Here is a 24,008-nt window from a genome sequence, read left to right as displayed (position 1 = left end):
TTTTTCTGTGGTTGATTTCAAGCTTCATAGCATTGTGGTCTGAAAGTATGCATGGTATGATTTCAATTCTTGTAAACTTATGAAGGGCTGTTTTGTGACCTAGTACATGATCTATCTTGGAGAATGTTCCATGTGCACTAGAGAAGAAAGTATATTCTGTTGCTTTGGGATGCAGAGTTCTAAATATATCTGTCAAGTCCATCTGATCCAATGTCTCATTCAGGGCCCTTGTTTCTTTATTGACCGTGTGTCTAGATGATCTATCCATTTCTGTAAGTGGGGTGTTAAAGTCCCCTGTAATTACCACATTCTTAACAATAAGGTTGCTTATGTTTATGAGTAATTGTTTTATATATTTGGGCGCTCCGGTATTCGGTGCATAGACATTTATAATTGTTAGCTCTTCCTGATGGATAGACCCTGTCACTATTATATAATGTCCTTCTTCATCTCTTGTTACAGCCTTTAATTTAAAGTCTAGTTTGTCTGATATAAGTATGGCTACTCCAGCTTTCTTTTGGCTTCCAGTAGCATGATAAATAGTTCTCCATCCCCTCACTCTCAATCTAAAGGTGTCCTCAGGTCTAAAATGAGTCTCTTGTAAACAGCAAATAGATGGGTCTTGTTTTTTTATCCATTCTGATACCCTATGTCTTTTGGTTGGCGCATTTAATCCATTTACATTCAGTGTGATTATAGAAAGATATGGGTTTAGAGTCATTGTGATGTCTGTATGTTTTATGCTTGTAGTGATGTCTCTGGTACTTTGTCTCACAGGGTCCCCCTTAGGATCTCTTGTAGGGCTGGTTTAGTGGTGACAAATTCCTTCAGTTTTTGTTTGTTTGGGAAGACCTTTATCTCTCCTTCCATTCTAAATGACAGACTTGCTGGATAAAGGATTCTCGGCTGCATATTTTTTCTGTCTAGCACACTGAAAATCTCGTGCCAATTCTTTCTGGCCTGCCAAGTTTCAAAAGAGAGATCAGTCACGAGTCTTATAGGTCTCCCTTTATATGTGAGGGCACGTTTACCCCTTGCTACTTTCAGAATTTTCTCTTTATCCTTGTATTTTGCCAGTTTCACTATGATATGTCGTGCAGAAGATCGATTCAAGTTACGTCTGAAGGGAGTTCTCTGTGCCTCTTGGATTTCAATGCCTTTTTCCTTCCCCACTTCAGGGAAGTTCTCAGCTATGATTTCTTCAAGTACCCCTTCAGCACCTTTCCCTCTCTCTTCCTCCTCTGGGATACCAATTATGCATATATTATTTCTTTTTAGTGTATCACTTAGTTCTCTAATTTTCCCCTCATACTCCTGGATTTTTTTATCTCTCTTTTTCTCCGCTTCCTCTTTTTCCATAACTTTATCTTCTAGTTCACCTATTCTCTCCTCTGCCTCTTCAATCCAAGCCGTGGTGGTTTCCATTTTGTTATGCATTTCGTTTAAAGCGTTTTTCAGCTCCTCGTGACTGTTCCTTAGTCCCTTGATCTCTGTAGCAAGAGATTCTCTGCTGTCAGCTATACTGTTTTCAAGCCCAGCGATTAATTTTATGACTATTATTCTAAATTCACTTTCTGTTATATTATTTAAATCCTTTTTGATCAGCTCATTAGCTGTTGTTATTTCCTGGAGATTCTTCTGAGGGGAATTCTTCCGCTTGGTCATTTTGGATAGTCCCTGGTGTGGTGAGGACCTGCAGGGCACTTCCCCTGTGCTGTGGTGTATAACTGGAGTTGGTGGGCGGAGCCTCAGTCAGACCTGATGTCTGCCCCCAGCCCACCGCTGGGGCCACAGTCAGCCTGGTGTGTGCCTTCTCTTCCCCTCTCCTAGGGGCGGGATTCACTGTGGGGTGGGGTGGCCTGTCTGGGCTACTTGCACACTGCCAGGCTTGTGATGCTGGGGATCTGGCGTCTTAGCTGGGGTGGGTAGGCAAGGTGCACGGGGGCAAGAGGGGCAGGCTTAGCTTGCTTCTCCTTAGGTGATCCACTTCAGGAGGGGCCCTGTGGCAGCAGGAGGGAGTCAGATCCGCTGCCGGAGGTTTGGCTCCGCAGAAGCGCAGAGTTGGGTGTTTGCGCGGAGCGAGCAAGTTCCCTGGCAGGAACTGGTTCTCTTTGGGATTTTGGCTGGGGGATGGGCGGGGGAGATGGCGCTGGCGAGCGCCTTTGTTCCCCACCAAACTGAGCTCTGTCGTCAGGGAGCTCAGCAGCTCTCCTTCCCTTTGTCCTCCAGCCTTCCCGCTTTCTGAGCAGAGCTGTTAACTTATGACCTCCCAGACGCTAAGTCGTGCTTGCTGTCGGAACACAGTCCGTCAGGCCCCTCCGCTTTTTGGAAGCCAGACTCGGGGGCTCTGCTTGGCCGGCGAGCCGCCCCTCCGCCCCGGCTCCCTCCCGGCAGTCCGTGGAGCGCGCACCGCCTCGCCGCCCTTCCTACCCTCTTCCGTGGGCCTCTCGTCTGCGCTTGGCTCCGGCGACTCCGTTCTGCTAATCCTCTGGCAGTTTTCTGGGTTATTTAGGCAGGTGTAGGTGGAATCTAAGTGATCAGCAGGACGCGCGGTGAGCCCAGCGTCCTCCTACGCCGCCATCTTCCCTCTCAAGAAATTAATAATCTGTTTAAAGTTAAGACAAATGAAAACCAACCTCATAGTAATGGTCTTAAATAAATGTGTGACACTGGTCCAAATTAAAATTAAGATTTTAAAAAAGTATTCTTGACTAATGATATTCATAAAAGGCTTACTATAAAGAAGACTGAGAAAAAAATTACCAACCTCCTATTTTATGTCCATATTTTCTGTCAAAAAATAAATTTCCTACTGAAACTAAAAATTCGTATATTGGTTCATAAGAATATATTTCAAAATGCTTAAAAGTAATTATCAGAGATAATCAGTATGTTCCAAATAAAGTTAAATCTGCAACTCCTGATGAATTCTATCTCATGATATTGAGAGAGCCTGCAGATAAAATAGTGTGTATTATTAATGCATTCAGGAGAACTCTAGAGATATCACAAAGTGATGATGTGTCATTCCTTCCACATACACACACAAAAAGTTGATCACATGCTGATCCATAGAGAAAGCCTTTGTGTGTTTAATTTTGAAATAATTGAGTATATTCTATTTTTCATAATGGAAGCAAGTTTAAAATAATAACAAGTAATTAGAAATTAGTACTCTTCTTAACAGATCAAATTTAAAATATGAATTAATACTTTAAGCTAAGTGAAAATTAAAAACAATATAAAATGTGTGGCATATAACTAAGCAGTATATGAAGGAAATTTATTGCCTATATATATATATATATATATATACACACATATATATAATCAAAAAGTAACTGAAAATCACTGAGCTTCCATTTCAAGACACTAGAAAAAGAAATACAAATCAAACCTAAGGAAAGCACAAAGAAAAATTATAAAGATAATCAATGAAATAGAAAATACAGAGAACAGAGTATTAGAACAGAGAAAATCAACAAAGTCAGAAGTTTTTATTTAAAAAAATGATTACAAATATTGATAAACCTTTAATAGGATTTATTACAGAAAAAAAGGAAGGAAGCGAGAGGGGAAAATACAAATTACCAATATCAAGGGGAAAGGAAGGAGCATCATTATAAATCCTACAGATAAAAAAGAAGGCAATATTATGATTAAGCAAATATATTTGACCTTATGGAAGAAATGGATATATTTCTCTAAAAGTTGAATTAAAAAAAGTAACCAAAAGAAGAAATATAAAATATACATAGTCCAAAATCTATTAAGGTGTTTAAAAATAGGATTATTATTATTCAGGTATGTCAAGGTAAACAGATTGAGAGCCGACCACCATTGAAAACAAAGTCTGTTATAAGCACAGATCCCAATTCCACAGGAGGTCACACAAAGAAGCACCAAGGTTGGTGGGGAGGCAGGAAGGGGAAAATATGGATGAGAGTTTTTACTGTGGTTTCCACTAGTAGGAATGGTGACAAAGGATATGCAGGTTTAGGATTGGCTAGTTTGAGTAATTTCAGAAGGCTCAGGGGCTTAGGGGGCTGTCCCTTATTGTCTGGTACCTGTCCCTGGGTGATTAAAGCAGGAGAATAATGGCCCCTATTGGCCTCCATAAAGAAGGTGGTTGGTGGTGAGCTCTGGATTGGTAAATTTGCATAAGAAAGGAAATTTGGAGGAGAGTCATTCCGGGCTAATCCTGGAAGGGGCAGTTTCTCCAAGGTCCCCAGAGGCCAAATCATCAGAAACACAAGGTTAATAGATAAGGCAATTGAATCCTTTCTTTAAAACCTTCCCACAAGTAAAATCTCAGGTCTAGAAGGCTTTAACAGGAAATCCTTACAAACATTTAAGAAAGAGTATGTCAATCTTGCAAAAAATAAACTATTCTCTCTTTGAGAGACTAGGAAGAAAAAGTACACTTACTCTCTTTGAAGAATCCAGTATAACCTTGACTCAAAATCCTTAAGGTCATTACAAGAAATTGTCTTCCCTGCCAATAATTCTTTCACCAATACTGCCCTCCTTAGACTTAGAGAATGGCTTATTTACTGTTATGGTATTCTAGACATTATTTATGATCAAGGAACTCATTTTGCAGTAAAAGAAATGTAGCATCGGGCTTGTGCTCACACAATTCACTAGGTCTAACATACTCTCAGCACTTAAAATCATCTGACCTAAAAGAACATCAGAAGGGCTTGTTGAAAACTCAATTAAGGTACCTGCCAGTTGAGAGACAAGACCTTGAGAGCACACATGGTGGGGGTGCCGGGGTGGCTCAGTCGGTTGAGCATCCTACTTCGGCTCAGGTCGTGATCTCGCGGTTTCTGCGTTTGAGCCCCGAGTCGAGTCGGGCTGTGTGCTGACAGCTCAGAGCCTGGAGCCTGCTTCAGAGTCTGCATCTCCTTTATTCTTTGCCCCTCCCCCCGTTGTGCTCTATCTCTCTCTGTCTCTCAAAAATAAATAAATGTTAAAAAAAATTTTTTTAACATACATGGTGCTAAGATACAATATATATCAAGTACCTCTTCTCATTATTTCACTAATAACATGCAAAATGTTTGCCTCCTGTCTCCATAACTTTGAGCTCTACTTATTTATAAGTCTTGCTTCTGAAGAGAGGAATGTTTCCATTAGAGACACAACTGTGATTGTACAAGTTGAAAGCTCAGTGTCAACTAGCGTTTGGGGATACTGGTGCTACTGAAACGAGGTAGAGTTTACTCTACTGACTGGAGTGATTTGTCACAATTAACAAATGGAATCTGGGTTGCTAATACACAGTGAGGACAGGGAAAACTTTATCAGGGCATTCTCTGCAATTCTTCTAATACTTCTATCTCCAATGTAAGATTGTTAGAAAGCACATCAACCAAAAAAAGGAAGAGTCATTAAGGATTCACATCCTTCAAAAATGAAAGTTTGGTCTTCTATTAGGTAAATAACCCTAAACAACTGACACTCTTCTTGAGAGCAAAGGAAAAAGGCAGAGAGTAATAGAAGGAAGTCAGAAGTATCATCTACAGCCTTGGGACTATTTAAAAAATAAGGACTGTGGCAGCTCTTCAGATAAATTTCCTTCACTCTCCGCTTCTCTCCCTTGTATGTGTCTATGTGTTAACTATTTTAATATTCCTTCTTCTCTTTCTCCTTTTTATTTTATAAAAGTTTTATAAGTTAACAAAGTATGATTTAGTATTTATGTAACAATCAAACTGCACATTAACACTGTATAACAGCATTTAGATAACAAAATATTTAGATGGACTATGACTAAATTTGGCCAAAAATGAAGATAAACACAGTTGGAAACTTGTATCTCTCATGTTGGAGAGTGAGAAAACTTATGTTATACAAAGCATAGTTGTTTGTATTAGGCAGAAACACAGAGTTGTTTGGAATATCATGTGGAAATTCAAACATGAGTAGAAAGACACATATGGATGCTAAGTGGTCTAAGGGGTGAAAGGTACCAGATTTTAAGCAATTTATTATCTCAGCTCAAAACCTGAGAATCTTCAAACCGTATTTGTGCTTTGACACATGGCTCTTTGCTGGGTTTGCCAACAGGAGGTACTAGAAGATACTGGAAAGGCTGACGAAAGAAGGGATTTCTTCCTATGCATCTGCTTCTTCATTTGAAAGCAATTTCTTCCTATAGTAGCAACTGAATTTACGTAGCTAACAATTTTTCCTACATGTTCCTGCGTTGGTTTTCCTTATGTCACTCTGTACCCCCTCTAACTTTATAATGTAAGTACTTCTTCCCATTATCTCCTCTCTTTATCCTCCTCTTAGCTCTGACTCTTCACTTTCCCCTCTTTTTCTATTTTTCTATCAATGTCATTTTAACTTATATAAACCTGTTACGGTTTTCCATATCTGTTCCCTATGTACTTGTGACGATGATATAAAACTTACTTAGTAATTACATTTTAAACTTATGTGATGGAAAAATACCTTTTCCCTTAGACATCTATAATAATTTGTATAATAATACAAAGGGACTACTGTTTGTCCCTAAAAGTGCCGACAGAAGGACAATTAGTACACACTTTTGTATATAATGATGACCATGTACCCAAAAGTTTAATGTTTTCAATTGGTCAAAAGATGTCTGTGGTAACCATGTCAGTGAGATATCTGTAAATGAATCCAGCATTTCAAGCTATAGCTTTTTTTCATCAGTGGAGGTAATTTTGAAAAGAGATAGGAGTTCCTAAATATTTAAATACACTGAAACAAGGTTTATTCCTCATGAATATATGCATCCTAAGTAAGATAATTAGAAATTTGAAGTCAATTTCTAAATGCCATAATGCCATGTTTCATTAGTCATGAATTTATTATAAAGAGGTCTTAGTGGTATTAATGCCATCATTGTTATACCATTTGTAGGGTTGCACATGTGGTTATATTGGCTTCAAGGACTTAAATGATGGAGTTATAGTCTTGACTAAACATTTCCATATCACTGTTAACATACTTCCTCTTGTTTAATAACCAAATAAGCTGTAAAACAATGACTGGTTGATATAAAATGTAAGAATCATATTGGGATGGATGCCACAAATGTCACGACATTTAAACCTCCGAAAATGTATAAAATATGAGTCATTTTTCTGTTCATTTTATTTTTTTGTTAATTTTTTTAATGTTTATTTTTCAGAGAGAGAGAGACAGAGATAGAGTGTAAGCAAGGGAGGGAGGGCAGAGAAAGAGAGACACAGAATCCAAAGCAGGCTCCAGGCTGTGTGTTGGAGCTCAGAGCGGGTCTCGAACCCACAAACGGTGAGACCATTACCCCAGCCGAAGTTGGGAGCTTAACTGACTGAGCCACCCAGGGACCCCTCTGTTGTTCATTTTATTTATTTATTAAGTAGGGTCCAACGCAGGGCTTGAACTCATGCCCCTGAGATTAAGACCTGAATCAAGATGCACCCATGCACCGGAGCCACCCAGCACCCCAACTATTGTTCATTTTAAATAAACGTGACACCTTCAAAGTTAGGACAGATTTCATTCTCAAAACACGTGAAAGTGCAAAAATTTTTTAGCAACTGAAGAGTAAAGATAAAGTCCTTTCTTCATGAAGCTATTATTTACTTCTGAGATCTATGTAGGGCAATCAAAAATAGCTAAAACTATAGAAAAGCATTCTTCTCATAATCTGTGTAAGTACTGGTAGGTAACTGCACCCAGTCAAAATGCAGGCCACTAGAATCTGGCTTATCCCAGCGAATCTGGCTCGGCAGTTGCCTTCGCTATCCTTTCTCTGCTTTGATGAAGATGGCATCCAGCAGCACTTGTTCTTGCTGTTTGCATATCAAACCCATTTTCTGAACTAATGAAGTTACACAATTAAGTGAAAGTTATAAAGACTTCAAAATGTAATGTAACGCAAGGAAGTATCTAAGTGTACTCTGACCAACTCACTTTCCATGATTTCAGAAATCATGCGCCTAAAATCCTTTGTTTGCATTAATGGGCCTATATTCAGAAAATTCATTTTCATGTGCTTTCCTTCACCAATGGTTAGGTGAATGATAAGATACCAATAAGCAAACTAACCAACAAAATAAAGTCTAAAAACTATGCAAAAATTAAAACACTTTCTATATATATTCCAATGAGAAATTACAAAACAGCCTGAGAGTAATACAGATTTAGTCAGAAGAACTTTAATTCTTGTGAAATAGTTCAGCTGAAATCACTTCTGATATATTTTTACTATCTTTAGGGTCCCACGGGTCTGATTTTACTTGTGAGTTCCTGAAACACTAGCACCAGCTAAGCTATGCCTCCTCTTCAGAGGGCTAAATCCCAGCAACTAAAGGTCTCTCCGAGTTTTCAAGTTTTAATAATTCTACCCATTCCCTTTGTCCCCCAAGGCCTAAACATGGTGGCACTGATTGCCTGTGTTACTATGTCCAAGATACTTTAGCATTCCCTCTGTGTATTTTTAGTTCTCCAATATACACGATTCCTTATATTCTCTATCTCAAAATAACTAGTGAGGTTCAATGTTCTGACCAGGGCCTGACTGATATAGCCCCTCTCTGCCTAAATACACCTTTACAACGTTTCTATCTGCAGCAGCCACCCAGTGTGAGGGAAGGAGGGTGTTACTCTAGCACATTTCCAGACTCTCAGATATTAAGAGGAATTCATGCTTTATCATCTCTTGGATTTCTTTTTTAATAACTTTTTATTTATTTATTCATTCTGAGTGAGAGAAAGAGAGAGGGGACATGTGGCGGGGGGGGGGGGGCGGTGCAGAGAGACAGAGGAGAGAGAGAATTCCAAGCAGGCTCCATGCTGTGCTGTTAGCGCAGAGCCCAGTGAGGGGCTGCAACCTGTAAAATCATGACCTGAGCCAAAATCAAGAGTCAGAGGCTTAGCTGACTGAACTACCCAGGTGCCCCTCATCTCTGGGATTTCTTAACTTCAGTCTCCATTTATCCACCATTAGTACCCAACCCTCAATCTTACCAGAGTTCACAAAGAATGTGGAGGAGCATAAAACAAGCCTCACATTCAAATATCAACTCCATTGCTTTGCTGTCTTTCTCGATTCTTGCATATTCTTCCAATTCAGGGGAGGCTTTCACATTCAGTACAGCAAGAAGCTTCCCTTATTCTACAACTTTCCTATTATCTTTCCTGTAGTAAAATTATTGGATTTCAGCTATCCTGCTGGTCCCAGTCAAATGGCAGCATGCAGTAGACTTTCCCCCAGAAAACCTGCAGCCTGAAGTAAGCTTCCCTACCTGAACTGCAAACTTGCACATAATAAATGTCTTTCATGTTATGCTACTAAGATTTTGAGTTTATTATTCAGACATAGCTAATTAATACAGAAGTTGGAACTCTTGGCCAACCTCTAGTTCTACAATATTTAAAGGAAAGTTGAAATTAGGAAACACTTTAGAAATAACGTAGAAACTTCTTTTCATTTTATTAAGCCATGGTCCCTACAATTGCTGTCTCTGAAGTAAACTTCAAGAAATGTTTCCTAAGTCAAAAACTCAACATTTATTCCCTTTTCATTCCTGACATAGTAATACCATGCAAGACAGAGGTGCCTCAGGTGGAAGAAGGCAAATTTCACTTTCAAAAAAGTGTTAAAAAGTAAAAGACATTACCATATTTCAATATATACTCTTCATTAATATTACAGAATGATGAAAAGAGAGCATAGGCTTTGGAATAGGACTGACTTAGCTTTGAGCCATAACCCTGCCATTTACAATCTTTATAACTAACTTATTCATAGGTTACTAATGCAATGAAATAAGTGTTAGAAGCAATAATATACTTACTTCTTACTTTGATCCTATTGGGCTATCCCTATTTAATTTACTATCCTTATTTAATGTTTGAGGAAACTGAGATTTAAAGAAGTTGCCTAAGCTCATTCATCTACAAGGGGGAGTAAAAATTTTTAAAATCATTTATCTCCAAAAAGCAAATAACCCAGTGAAGAAATGGGCAGAAAACATGAATAGACACTTCTCTAAAGAAGACATCCGGATGGCCAACAGGCACATGAAAAGATGTTCAGCGTCGCTCCTTATCAGGGAAATACAAATCAAAACCACACTCAGGTATCACCTCACGCCAGTCAGAGTGGCCAAAATGAACAAATCAGGAGACTATAGATGCTGGAGAGGATGTGGAGAAACGGGAACCCTCTTGCACTGTTGGTGGGAATGCAAATTGGTGCAGCCGCTCTGGAAAGCAGTGTGGAGGTTCCTCAGAAAATTAAAAATAGACCTACCCTATGACCCAGCAATAGCACTGCTAGGAATTTATCCAAGGGACACAGGAGTGCTGATGCATAGGGGCACTTGTACCCCAATGTTCATAGCAGCACTCTCAACAATAGCCAAATTATGGAAAGAGCCTAAATGTCCATCAACTGATGAATGGATAAAGAAATTGTGGTTTATATACACTATGGAATACTACGTGGCAATGAGAAAAAATGAAATATGGCCTTTTGTAGCAACGTGGATGGAACTGGAGAGTGTGATGCTAAGTGAAATAAGCCATACAGAGAAAGACAGATACCATATGATTTCACTCTTATGTGGATCCTGAGAAATTTGACAGGAACCCATGGGGGAGGGGAAGGAAAAAAAAAAAAAAAAAAAGTGGTTAGAGTGGGAGAGAGCCAAAGCATAAGAGACTGTTGAGAACTGAGAGCAAACTGAGGGTTGATGGGGGGTGGGAGGGAGGAGAGGGTGGGTGATGGGTATTGAGGAGGGCACCTTTTGGGATGAGCACTGGGTGTTGTATGGAAACCAATTTGACAATAAATTTCATATATAAATAAAAAAAAAATAAAATAAAATAAAAAATAAAATAATTTATCTGATTCCAAAGCTTTTGCTCTTAAACTTTAACCTGTTTAGGGATGGTAATCAAAATATTTAACAACTTAAATTATTATAAATTAAAAAATATATAAATCACAATTTATTTTTAATATTCTCTTCATTCTCAACTCTCTGCATTCTAGGTCTGTTTATCAAGTAATGAAAGCTATAGTGCAAACTGCTCACCAAATAATTCTAATAAATTCAGGTCATTTCTTAATTTTTAGAAAAAGTTGCTCTAATTTTTGTGACTCTTTGATACCAGTTGTCATTAGGCAAAGGATGCCCCTTTATGAGACATGAAGAGATCTAAGAAAGCATATCAAATTCTTCCAATGACTTTCCCACTAAATGATAGTCATAGTTAATTTTTAGTCTCTCAATAACTAGAGGAAAGTTATTAACTTCAATATTGTTCATAATACTGAATTCTCTATCAGTTTCTGGAAGGCAGAAATTACATTTTTTTAAAAAAAAATTCTATTCCTTATAATAATGTCTGAGATCTTTACACAGTCTCATCTCTTTTGTTTTAAATCATAAAAGTAATTTATTATAGTGTCATATTTATTTCCTGTAAGCCTAATTCTTTAAGCCAGAGAAGAGTAGCGCAAAAAGACTGAACTCTATTACTAAACTGCCTCCGTTTGAATTCTGACTCTGTCATTTAAACTTTAAGCTTGTGCCTCAGTTTCCTCATTTTTCAAAATGACCATAATTATAGTGCTCAAATGAGTTACTATACATTTGGAATGGTGCCTAGTACAGAAGAAGCATTAGCACTTATTTTTATTAATAAAATTAATTTAGTTAACATCTGTGACAGATTTCTGTTGTTGTTGTTGTTGTTGTTGTTTTTAACAATTCATGTCATTAAATGAATATAAAATGTAACAGATTCTCAGTGGTGATTCCCCTAACATACACTCAAAACCAAAAAGTCCAACACTGGTAACTTCTCACAAATCCTCTGGTGATTTCACTCTGCATTTCACTCCTAACCTGCATAGTTTTTTGCCCTTTGGAGTTGTAGCTGTATTAATGACTCTTCTTTGAGAGGACCCACTATGAGAGAGTCTTATGTTTCATTCCCTAGAGGCCTCTAAGGCTGTAACAATTAAAATTCAAAGTCATCTAGTTGTTTGGCAAATGTCCTCAGGGTAAAAGTGAACTTCACTGCCACTCTGGGTCCCTCCTAAATTTAGCCTTTAGCCTGTGTACTCATTTCTTTCTAATTCTTGGAAGCACTCATGAAAACATTCTGTTTCTATTTTATCTAGAATTTTGCTTGTTTGCAGAGAATAGGTCAGTCCAGGAACCAGTACATCATAATGCTATTCCAAACACATACTCACCATTAACTCATGAGTACTATTTTTATTTTTATTTTATTATTATTTTAAAATAATACATTCACAGCATAATAAAAATCAAATCATGGATGAGTCTAAAATAAGCAGTAAAATTGTCCTCCTTGACCTCTCCCTGTTCTATTCCCAGAAATATTTTAATAGTAATTGGGTTTCTTAGAGGTTGGGATTTTTTATTATTATTTACCACTACAAACTTAATATTAGGACTTATACTGAAATGTGTCAACTTTTGAAATCTGTTGACTCTGCACACTATAAGAAATTTAGCATATTTTACTGCCTCCCAAACTTTTACCTCTTTCTTTTATTATTATTGATATTGTTTTCTAATATTTAGTCTTTTATTTTTATTGATATTAAAATTTAATTGATATTAAGTTTTCTAATATTTACATTTTATATTATAACTAAGATCTCTGCAATTTGTATTGATTGATCTAAAACCACCAGTATTAAAACAGAAATTAGAATATCATATTTATTGCTTATCAAACCAACTAGTATGGCCAAACACAAAAAGAAGCAAATAAAATTCTGTCACCAAATCCCTGACTCTTGAAGATGACCCATGAATGAGCTAAAAATGCCTTCTTTATTAATTTGTTTTCACTTTATTTCATCCAGGAATTGCTTAGTTTCTATTCTTCTCTAGGTTTATATCACTCTTCTCTCATTTCTCTCCTTATATTTTGCTGGAACATCTTTATACATGGAAATGTAGAGGTACTACACTTTCCAGGCTCTTGTGTGTCAGAACATTATTTTCTTGATTCATTTAATTGGATTTATATTGGATAAAGTCAGAATTCTACATCCAAAATTATTTCCTCTCAGAAATCCATCATTTTCTAGCTCTGAAATATTGCTAATACTACTGGGATAGTGTTTGATATCAGTATGTTTCTCATCCCTCTGTAGGTGACCCACTTACTTTTCTCTGTGGAAGATTCCAAGGTATTTTATTTCTAGTCTTCTGAAAATGCAAAACCATGTGAAAATGATTTTTGACTTTTAAAATTCATCCTTCCTGGTATTTTTGTTGACTTCTTATTGAAGATTTGTGTCTTTATTCAGCTTAGGAAAACCTTCTGTTGTTGTTTTTTTTTTGTTTGTTTTGTTTTGTTTTTTTGTGTGTTTTTTTTTACCATCAAATGGTCCTAACTACTATCTTAGCATTCCACTTTTGGAATGCCTAATAAACAGATGTTTGGTTTGTTTCTAGCTTCCATTTATCATATATTCACTCTGTCTTTTTATATTAAACTAATATTATGTTGTAGTTCAAAATAACTTATTTTACTGCGACCATGTAAAAAGAAAAGAGATATATGTTCATGCCTTTCATATGAAAGCAGAAGCCTGAGTTTTTAAATATTTTTATGTGAAACTTATATAAAATTTTGAAAATCAAACAATGTGTCCTTTAAGATTGCAGTATATCCTTATATATAAATTTTAAATATGTAGGAGGTAAATTGTCTATTTTTTTTTTTTAATATGGAATGCTTCAGGGATGCCTGGGTAACTAAGTCAGTTAAGCGTTCAACTTTGGCTCAGGTCATGATCTCATAGTCCATGGGTTTGAGACCCATATTGGGCTCTGTGCTGACAGCTCAGAGCCTGGAGCCCGCTTCAGATTCTATGTCTTCTGCCCCACCCCACCCCCAATCTGCCCCTCTCCCACTTGTGTTCTCTCTCTCTCAAAATAAATAAAAATAAACTTAAATAAATAAATAATAAATAAAATATGGAACACTTCACATATTTGCATGTCAGTCTTGTGCAGGGGGCTATGCTAATCTTCTCTGTGTCATTCCAATTTTAATTGTTATACTGCCGAAGTGAGCACTGTAATATTTTTATTTGAAAGGAAAATTATAAAACTAATCCCATTATTTCATAAATTTAAGATCAATTTTGATATGAAATTAATAATTTGGATTCTCATTACATATATATTATATACCCACAGGTTTGAAGAGTATCTCATTTGCAGAAGAGTTTCAAAAGCTAAAATATTCTATGTGATTAAACTATTCTGCTACTTGAGTAAGCAAAGTCCCACCCAATACTTTCCATTGCAAGTATGTCATGTCAAAAAATAAAAATACAAAAACAGAAGTTTCAAGATCCAGTGAGAGACCAAGGTAAAAGAGAAAAATATAAATTAGATAACAGCAATTGGTAAGTAACTAATCTTTCTTTAGGGCACATCACCATCTTTTTTTACTACAAGCAAATATAGCACATACATATGCATTCCTAGGGGTACCTTCAGAGATTTGAATTTTTTTCCTAGTAACTATAATATTATGATAGAAATAACTATGAATCCACTAAATATTCCTATGCTTGAAAGCTTTAAACTAGTAATAAATTACTTCTGACATACCTCACAGTGGATCCTACAATGTGTACAATGACTCACTTGAGAAACAACACAATCATAAAATTGCTCAAGATAAAGAAATGATCTATTAAAACAACACATTTATTTAACAATTATGAGAATCTCTTACATGTCAAGAAAACTGACGGATGATTTTAAACTGTCTTTTGAACTTATAGGTACAAAAACGTCATAGAACCTGATGTCAATTTTGACCCGATCTCCTACATTCAGTCAACCAATGTCTCAGAAAAAAATAAGTCTATTCCTGATGCCTCTCACCAAATTAGTCTAATTTGTATGATTTTTTTAGACTTTACAACTGTATTAATTTAACGAGTTAATCAACTCTTGGCACTGTGAACCTACTATAATTTTATTTCAGCAAGCAATACTATTTCTCAAGTTTTAAAACCTGGTTGATGAGCTTGTTTCGATAATTTGTTATTAAGAATATCTTATGACAGTCTAATTTCTATATAGATATATTTTAGCAATATCTATACATAGAAGTCTAACTTTTTAACTGCAAATTTCAAAATGTACTTTTAGTAAAATCAATCTGGATGAAACAGTCAAGTATTCATGTTTAAATGTCATCTGCTTTATGTATTTCAATTTATTCAATACTAGCTTTTTATAAAAAATGGAAATTTAGTTAGAAAAAAATCATAAAACACAATTTAAAATACAGATTAACATGGATTTAAAAAATCACTATAGAGTCTTAGGTTTCAAGATTGACTCAAATTTAAAAGAAAAAATTTACACTTATAAGTAAACTGTTTTGAACCTTAAGTAGGCCTTCCACTTCATATACAACATGATTGTGTTTTCCTACACATTCTAAAAACAAATGTTCTCTGACCCTACAGGAGATGTTCCATATAATCACCTCTCACAGAGCAATGCTGGACTCTGCTTAGCTTCAAGACTTTTGGTGAACTTTAACAAATGGAAGTATCGGGGTACCTTGTTGGCTCAGTCAGTTGAGCATCTGACTCTTGATTTCAGCTCAGGTCACAATTCCAGGGTAGTAGGACAGTGCCCCACAGCACTGGGCATGAACCCTGCTTATGAGTCTCTCTCTCTCCCTCTGCCTCTCTCCCCCATTCATGCTTTCTTAAAAAAAAAAAAAAAAAAAAAAAAAAAGGAAGTATCATACTAGTCAAAGATGTTACCAACAGCCTACCATGTACCTCTCTCATATCCTAATATGCTGTTCATGTTATACAGTCCCTCCATGATTCCCAGATTACAAATAACTTTTGTTATAAAGGGGTCTTCTTACCATATCTGACAGTTTAGTAGGTTTTTCTGGTCTTGACAAAATAGCAGCATATCGGTTAGTCAAGTTAGGTAATTCATCAGAAACTCCACCAACCTGTGAATTCCAAAAAGCATGTTGAAAAAATAAATAAAAAAGAGTGTATCAATGCTATTTATCAATTCAAGTGGCCCTATAAGTAATAAATTTTCAAGGAAGCCCATCAATGTTGCTCTGTCACTAAATAGAGACAGATATATATTCATTAAAAATTAAAAATTTTAAATGCGATATAGAAGCAAAAGACTTTAAGTCAATGAGATATTAAATGGAAAAAAAAAGAGTTGATTATATGGACCTCTAGAAAAACAAGATAGATCTACATACATTATTTAAACACATTACAAGTGAGTTATTATCTATACCATAATGTCAAATTCAAACATCAATTCTTGTTGTTTCATTATATATATATATATAAGTAATATACATGTATATATACACATACATCACATACACATACACACATATATAAGATATTTGGCCAATTATATAGTATTATATGTTAGTACTTATTAATACATGAAATAAAAATATATGAACAATAACTATTTATACTGATTATGTGAAAATCCTGGATGAATAAATTTTCTGAGCAAAATCATCTACACTCTCTTAAATACTACAATTCCTAATATGCATTGAGTATGTAAATTAATAGGTTACATAAAGCTGGTAACCTAAAAATTTAATTAGCAATTAATTAATCTTTTTGATATTATACTCTTTCTGATTAATCATATAATTTAGCCATTTGTATCCATTTAATATTTTAAACTGTTAACCAATAGTAACATTCTTTGTATATACAAAGGGATGAGAATATTCTCATTTTCCCATTTTTATATACTTTACTGTTTTTATTTCAGAATCTGATATACTCGTTTAATACTTCAGAATTTGATACCTACTAGAATAGATATCTCTTTGTACACTTTATGAGGAACATTAATCTACTATAAAATCTATCCCTTAAAAGATGTATCTTTTAAACTATGTGCCTCTTTACCCTAAATGCTGAAGCTGGTGCTTCTCCATTCCTTTCCTAATATTATTCCTACCTAGTCATTCGAAAGAAAATAGATTTTTATCATTTTCAAACAGAAAAATCAGTCAAAAATTGTGAAATCCTTCAAATCTAGGACATCGGACCCAGCATTATTATTTTGTGTGGTTTTATATTTATTAAAGTTAAAAAATAATTTACTTTTATAATAATTTTATTATTATCATGTATATAGTGCTAGAAATTATAGCATAAAGAAGGTCAAAAGTATTTTGCAATTTTTACTGTTTATGGGTAGAAGTTCAGAAAATGAATCAGTCATTGGATGACTTTGGCTTTAGAGGGAATGATAAGTTTGCAGAAGGCCATATTTTCACAAAAATAATTTAAATCCAGATAAAATATAAGAAAATCCTATTTTTAAAGGCCTAATAGAGTCATGGATACTTCTAACTTTGAGTTGTCAGCATAGACAAGAGGGGCTAAGAGTCTAAAGAGGGTAGAACCTCTGAAAAGTGAGCTATTGCCTTGTAGGTGCTTTCTCCCTGGTAGCATTTGCTCACAACAGGCAACAGAGAATTTGAGTTTAGATCTGGCAGAGAGATGCTGTTAAAACATTGAGAAACAAGCTTATTTTGGTCTTGTGAAGCCAGAATGGCAAAATCGCAGATTTAAGAAGCTTCAAACACACGATCTCTTTCCCCATGAAGACGTTTGCCAGGGGATAAGGGATAGGGGTGATGCTAAAAATCTGAACCAAAATACTAAAAAACATATGCATTAAAGATTGCAATTCAGAATCTGACAAAGCAAGGGGTCTTGAACACATCAGGCTCACAGCTGAAATCCCCAGAGAGACTACACTTAAGGAAATGAACAAACCAGAGGTAAATAAACTAAGCCCTAAAAAAACTATAATCACTAGAATTCATTATTGCTTTAAGGTGATCTCCTCTGACTTCTACCCGACTTGCAAAGGAAAGTATAAACTCTCTCAAATAGAAGGTAACACCATTTAAAGTCTCTATACTGTATACAATATCTGGCATTTTATTAACACTTCGTGAGCATGCCAAAAGACCGACATTTATGATCAAAACTCAAGACAAAAAAAATAACAGAAAATAACAACAGACAATAGATGATCCAGATGTTGGAGTTAGTACACACAACTTTAAAATAGCTATAATTAATGTGTTCAAGAAAACAGAAAACAAATGGAAAATAATAGTTAAAACATGAAGAATTTCTCCTAAAAGTGAAATCTTTAGAATGATTTAAATATAATTCACTCTAGAACTGAAAAATAGAATATCTGAAATTAAGAATTTAGGTCAATTTAATAACATTTGAAGCATAGTTTTTTTAAAGAAAGATTAATGAATTGAAAGATATGTCTGCAGAACATATCTAAACTGAAGCACTAAGAGAAAAAATGGAGAATAATACATAGGGATTATAAGAGATGTTTGAGGCATAATGAATAGGTGTAACATATATATTAATTAGAGCCCCAAAAATATAGGTAGGAAAGAATGTGACAGAAGAAATATATAAAGATATAACAATCAAAAATTATTTAAAAGTGATTAACACACCAACCCAGAGGCTCTGCAAACTTCAGGCAAATAAATATAAAGAAAATCACACTTTTGACACATCAAAGACATAGGCCAAAAAAAAAAGGGGGGAGGGGGATCAATTGCTTTCAAGGGGGAACAATAAGTTTGACAATGTACTTTTCAACAGAAATTACAAAAGACCTAAAACAATGGAATAACATATTTAAAGTGCTGGGAGAAAATAACTACCAACCTAAAAATCCAACCCCCCAAAATTAAAAATGGCAAAATAAAGACATGTTCAGACAAAAGTATACAATAATTCATCAACAGACCTTGACCAAAAGAAGCAATAGAGAGAGTTTTTCAGGAAGAAGAAAAATAATGTGATATAGAAAAACAGAAATGTAGAAAGAAACAAAACACAACAGAGAGGGTAAATATTTGGGTAAATATGAATAAATATTAACTGTACAGAACAATAATATTCAAAGAATTTAAAATATATGTAAACTTAAAATGTATGACAATAATTAAACAAAAATAGGAGGTAGGAAAATGGAGCTAAAATGTTCTAAGATAGCATTATTGGAAAAGTGGTAAAAATAATCCTTTTTATTAAAGTACAAAAAGTAAAAGATGCATATTGTAATTTTGGTGGCAACCACTAAAACACTATAAAACAATACATAACTAAAAATGTTATGGAAATAGATGAAATCGAATAATACAAAATATTTGATTAATTAAAAAAAGGTGAGGTAAGAAAAAATCCTAAAACAAGTGAGCCAATAGAATATATGAAACAGTTTGGTTTCTATACACACAAATCTATCAGCAATCATATTAAGTGAATTAATTGTGCAGTTAAACACAGTTTATCAGACTGGATTTTTAAAACTCAGGTTTAGGGTGTATTTTTCACTCTTGACTATAGTTTATTAAATTTTATGTAAACTAAAACAGTTTGGGTTATACCTATAGGTAGGTTTTAATCATCAGTAACAGTAACAAAAGTTATTAAGTTCTTACTATGTGCCAGGACCTATTTAAAGTATTTTACAAGTATTTATTCATTTAGTATTCATAATAATGCTTTAAGGTGTGTACTATTATGATCTCCATCTTACTAAGAATTTAAACAACTTACACAAAGTCAGTGACAGAAAAAAATATACCCAAGTAGTCTTGAGTACTCTGACACCAGAGATCATGCTCATAATCACTATGCTATACTGTCTCAGCATATGCAGTGGAGAATAAAGATTATAATGAGAGCCTTTTAAAAATTTCTTGCAAGTAATAATTTTCAACTCTTTTAAATCTAAATGTCAGGTTACTTAGAATAATGAACTTCTAGTACATTTTAAATAAAATACAACAAAAATATTCTAAAAACTACTAATGTTCATGAGGCACTAAAAATACACTTAGCAGCTAAACATGGTGAAGATAGTAAATTTAATGTTATACGTTTTTTACATTAGAATATATGTAAAATAAAATTTTGTAATAATTCATGAACTTCTCACTTTGTAAAACTTTAATTTTTGTTTAAACAAGAAAAGCCTTCATTTACTTTTATTTTTCTTTTATGCCTACAAATCTTCAGTATCTCTTGGAGATTACCGTAATGATTTACAGCTGTTCTTTCATTACAATGCGATCTCTTTTAGCTACATCTGAAGCTTTTAACTAATTTAAGGCACTAGAGTGATAACTTTGGCAGCACACATACTAAAACTGGAACATCACAGAGAAGATTAGCACCCTGTGCAAAAATGGCATGCAAATTTAATTTCACTTCATTTTTAAAAAGTGTTGTAAAGCACTAGGATATTCTTACATTACCACCATAAATATCTTAGGATTCATTCCTATAAACCATGTGTGTTCCACTCTTTCTGGAATAAAAATACTTTTCCTGATAGGAAAGACAAATCCAATTCAGCAGTTCAGTGGCTCTACTATCCGTATATTATCCCTACAGAGTTCTTATCTTTCTAGCTACTCTTTTTGGCCAAACTTATACACTTATAAACTTATACAAACTAATTTTAATTTTCCATAGTATTTTTACAATAAATTGTCTTTCTCTTTAAGCTTCTTTAATTACAGTTCTATGCCTCTTTTATTCATTTATTCAATTATAATTTCCTGAGTGTCAACTATAGGACAGACACCATGTTTCCTGTGTTCTGTACGTGTCCTTTTATGATTTGACAACTATGTTCAAACTTCCCCAATGTTTAACTTCTATTTACTTTCTATCTGTAAAATATCTATTTGTTCTATCTATATTTTTTACCCTAAATGTTAGCTATTTTTACTTTTCCATATGTACATTCTTTTAAACTTTCTCAAATTCTTTAGGAAAGAGAAAGAATAAATAATAAATATATACACATATATTAAAATGTCCTTTTAAAATGTATTCTTAAAATTTTAATGTGAATCAAAACTGCATTGTCAGAATTTTACTCATGAGATTTTCTTCCTGTCAATCCTTACAGGCTAGTTTTACTCTTAAGAGTCTCTGATCTTAAGAATATTTCTTGTTTTCTGATGATCATTTTGAAACAGGGATAATCTAAATTCCTTGTACATACCTAACAATGTCCAGAATCTCTTGTTTGACAATTCTAAACTGTACAATAATATGATCACTATTTGTGAAATGATTCTTCCATTCTATTCAATTAGTTCTCCTTTATTTAGTCAAAATTAAGCTAGAGTATGTGTTCCTCCCATAGCTTCCTCTACCTTATGTGAAAGTAAATTATCAGTAAATCAAAAACATGTAAGATGGTCTGCTTTCAGTAAGATGAGAAATATAACAATAGCCTTTTATATTTACTCACATAGTTATCATCTTTGATACTCTGTATTACTTTATATAGACCCAGATTCCATCTTCCATCTGGTAATATTTTCCTCTGCCTGGAAGACTTTAACATTTCTTATGCTGCAGGTCTTTGAAGGATGACTATTTCAGCTTGTGTATAGATACATATATATGTATTCACACACACACACACACACACACACACACACACATATTTCATATATTTCACATATTCCAAGTGTTTTCATTTTTGAAAGATGTTTTAACCTGCTATAGAATTATAGTTTGACAACTGTTTTCTTTTAATACTTAAAAATGTTGCACTATGTCTTCTGACTAACATCATTTCCCACAAGACATATGCTCCCATTGATAACTTTGCCCCTCAATACTATATATCCTTTTTCTCTGGCTGCTTTTAAGAATTTTTTTAACCATTCTAGTCAATTTGGTGATAATATGCCTTTGCATAGTTTCCTTAATGTCTTTTGCTGCAAGTTTGTTGAGCTTCATGGATATGTCAGTTTTTATAAAGCTCCGATCAAAATTTGGAAATTTTCAGTCATCATTCCTTAAAATATTATTATATGACCCCATACTCCTTCCCTTCCTTCAAGGACTCTAACTACACAAATATTAAGCCACTTCAAATTGTCTCATAGTTTACTGATACTTTATTCACTACTTTTGTCTTTTTTCTCACTATGTTTTATTTCAGACAGTTTCTATCAGTGTCTTCAGGTTCACTAATCTTTTCTTCTAAACCTCCTATACTGTTGTTAATGAGAGTGTACTTTTTAAAAATATTATACTTGCCATCTCTGGAACTTCAATTTGTGTCTTTTTATTTGTGCCATTTCTCTACTCAATTTACTCAATCTTTCTTCTACCTTTTGAATGTGAAATGTAGTTATAATAACTGTTTAATGTCTTTGTCTACTATTTCTACCATCTGTGTAATTTCTTGTCTTTTACTATTGGTTTGTTCCCTGATTCTAGGTTATGTTGTCCTGCTTACTTGCATACCTATTTTTATATTGGATATCACACTCTGTGAATTTTATTTTCTTGGATACTGAATATTTTTTAATTCCTATGAATTTCCTTGAGATTTGTTTTGCGATACAGATGTCCAGTAAGGAATAAATATATATAAAAGATGAAACACTTGGAGAAAAAATATAAACTATCATTCACAGGTGGCATAATGTGCTTGAGGAAACTTTTTTCAAAACTAATAATAAATTAGTAGAATTAATCATTTAATTTAGCAAGCCACATGGGTCATTGGTAAAGCAATCTTCAATAAAGATTATATTTTTTATACCTATAACAGAAAGCTAAACAATGAAAATATTTAAAAGGTACTATTTACAATAGAATTTAAAAACATGAAACACTAAATACAAAGGAAGAAATCTAATAAAGATGGGTAAGACTTGTACACAAAAATCATAAAGCCACAAAGAGCATGTAAAGGAAACTTAAATTACTCTCCGAAAATAGTGGAGCAATTTTAAAATGAAGATAAATATTTAAACAAATACATATGACATCCATAAAGAAATAAAGAATATGATCTATTTTTTTTATTTTTTTTCAACATTTATTTATTTTTGGGACAGAGAGAGACAGAGCATGAACGGGGGAGGGGCAGAGAGAGAGGGAGACACAGAATTGGAAACAGGCTCCAGGCTCTGAGCCATCAGCCCAGAGCCTGACACAGGGCTCGAACTCACGGACCGCGAGATCGTGACCTGGCTGAAGTCGGACGCTTAACCGACTGCGCCATCCAGGTGCCCCTATGATCCATTTTTAAAAAAGAAATTACAAACATAGTTGCAAACCGAATTAATGTTTATTCTTATGTCATAAGTTACCATATAAAAATGATTTCAATAATAATAGTATGGCTTAAAATAATGGGGAAAATATGTCACATGTAATTGTTATAAACCCTAAGTCTTGGCATTAGATATAAAGAATATTATTTTGGTATTCACAAATTACCTGATAATCGGCAGGACCAGGAGAAGTAAAAGCTTCTTTCTGAACCAGCAAGAGAGTCCGAGGAACAGAAGAACCAAATGCACTTTTCTTTTTTTTCTTCAAGTAGGTATTGCTAATGTTGTCAATCATAGTATTGTTTAGGATATTATAAAACCCAGGACCTAAAATCATGAGGAATATCATATGTAAGAATAAATATGCTTTTAATTCTTTTAAACTGAATAACTTTAAATAAAGTAATTTTTTGGAAGAACTCACATATTACTAGCAAGAATGTAAAATGGTATGACATTTTGAGAAACAATTTTTCAAGTTCTCATAAAACCAAACATATACTTAATATATGATCCAGAATTTCTAACCCCAGGTATTTTCCCAAGAAAAATGAAAACAACCCAAATGTCCATCAGCTAGTGAAAAAAAAAAACAGAAGTTCTATACTCAAACAATAAAATACTACTCAGCATTAAAAAGAAATATAAATACAACAATATGAATGGACATTAAAAACACGATCCCAAGTGAAAGAAGATAGACACAAAATCCTGAATAACGTATGTTCCATTTATATGAAATTCCAGAAAATGCAATATCATAGTGACAGTAACAG

The 24,008-nt window shown here is 34.2% G+C and overlaps 1 protein-coding gene, 1 non-coding gene and 1 pseudogene across 2 annotated transcripts in view; 1 reads left to right on the top strand and 2 right to left on the bottom strand.

The window, feature by feature from the left end:
* Positions 1 to 24,008, bottom strand: part of STPG2 (sperm tail PG-rich repeat containing 2) — a 554,759-nt gene that overhangs the window by 374,656 nt on the left and 156,095 nt on the right. Inside the window, exons 8-9 of the mRNA XM_040487853.1 lie at positions 23,399 to 23,559; positions 15,940 to 16,032 (exon numbers count right to left, since the gene is read on the bottom strand). Of these exons, the coding sequence (XP_040343787.1) occupies positions 15,940 to 16,032; positions 23,399 to 23,559 (254 nt within the window). The remainder of the gene's footprint in view (positions 1 to 15,939; positions 16,033 to 23,398; positions 23,560 to 24,008) is intronic.
* On the bottom strand, positions 14,001 to 14,108 carry LOC121040150 (U6 spliceosomal RNA). Its single transcript, XR_005795143.1, has one exon. It is a non-coding gene; the product is annotated as a U6 spliceosomal RNA (small nuclear RNA).
* Positions 20,257 to 20,356, top strand: LOC121040360 (uncharacterized; annotated as a pseudogene).

Source organism: Herpailurus yagouaroundi, unplaced genomic scaffold (assembly GCF_014898765.1).
Source record: "Herpailurus yagouaroundi ecotype Mexico unplaced genomic scaffold, PumYag 28, whole genome shotgun sequence".
Taxonomy (NCBI): Eukaryota; Metazoa; Chordata; class Mammalia; order Carnivora; family Felidae; genus Herpailurus; species Herpailurus yagouaroundi.
The sequence above is the reverse complement of the archived record's forward strand: the minus strand, read 5'-3'. Positions and strand labels throughout refer to the sequence as shown.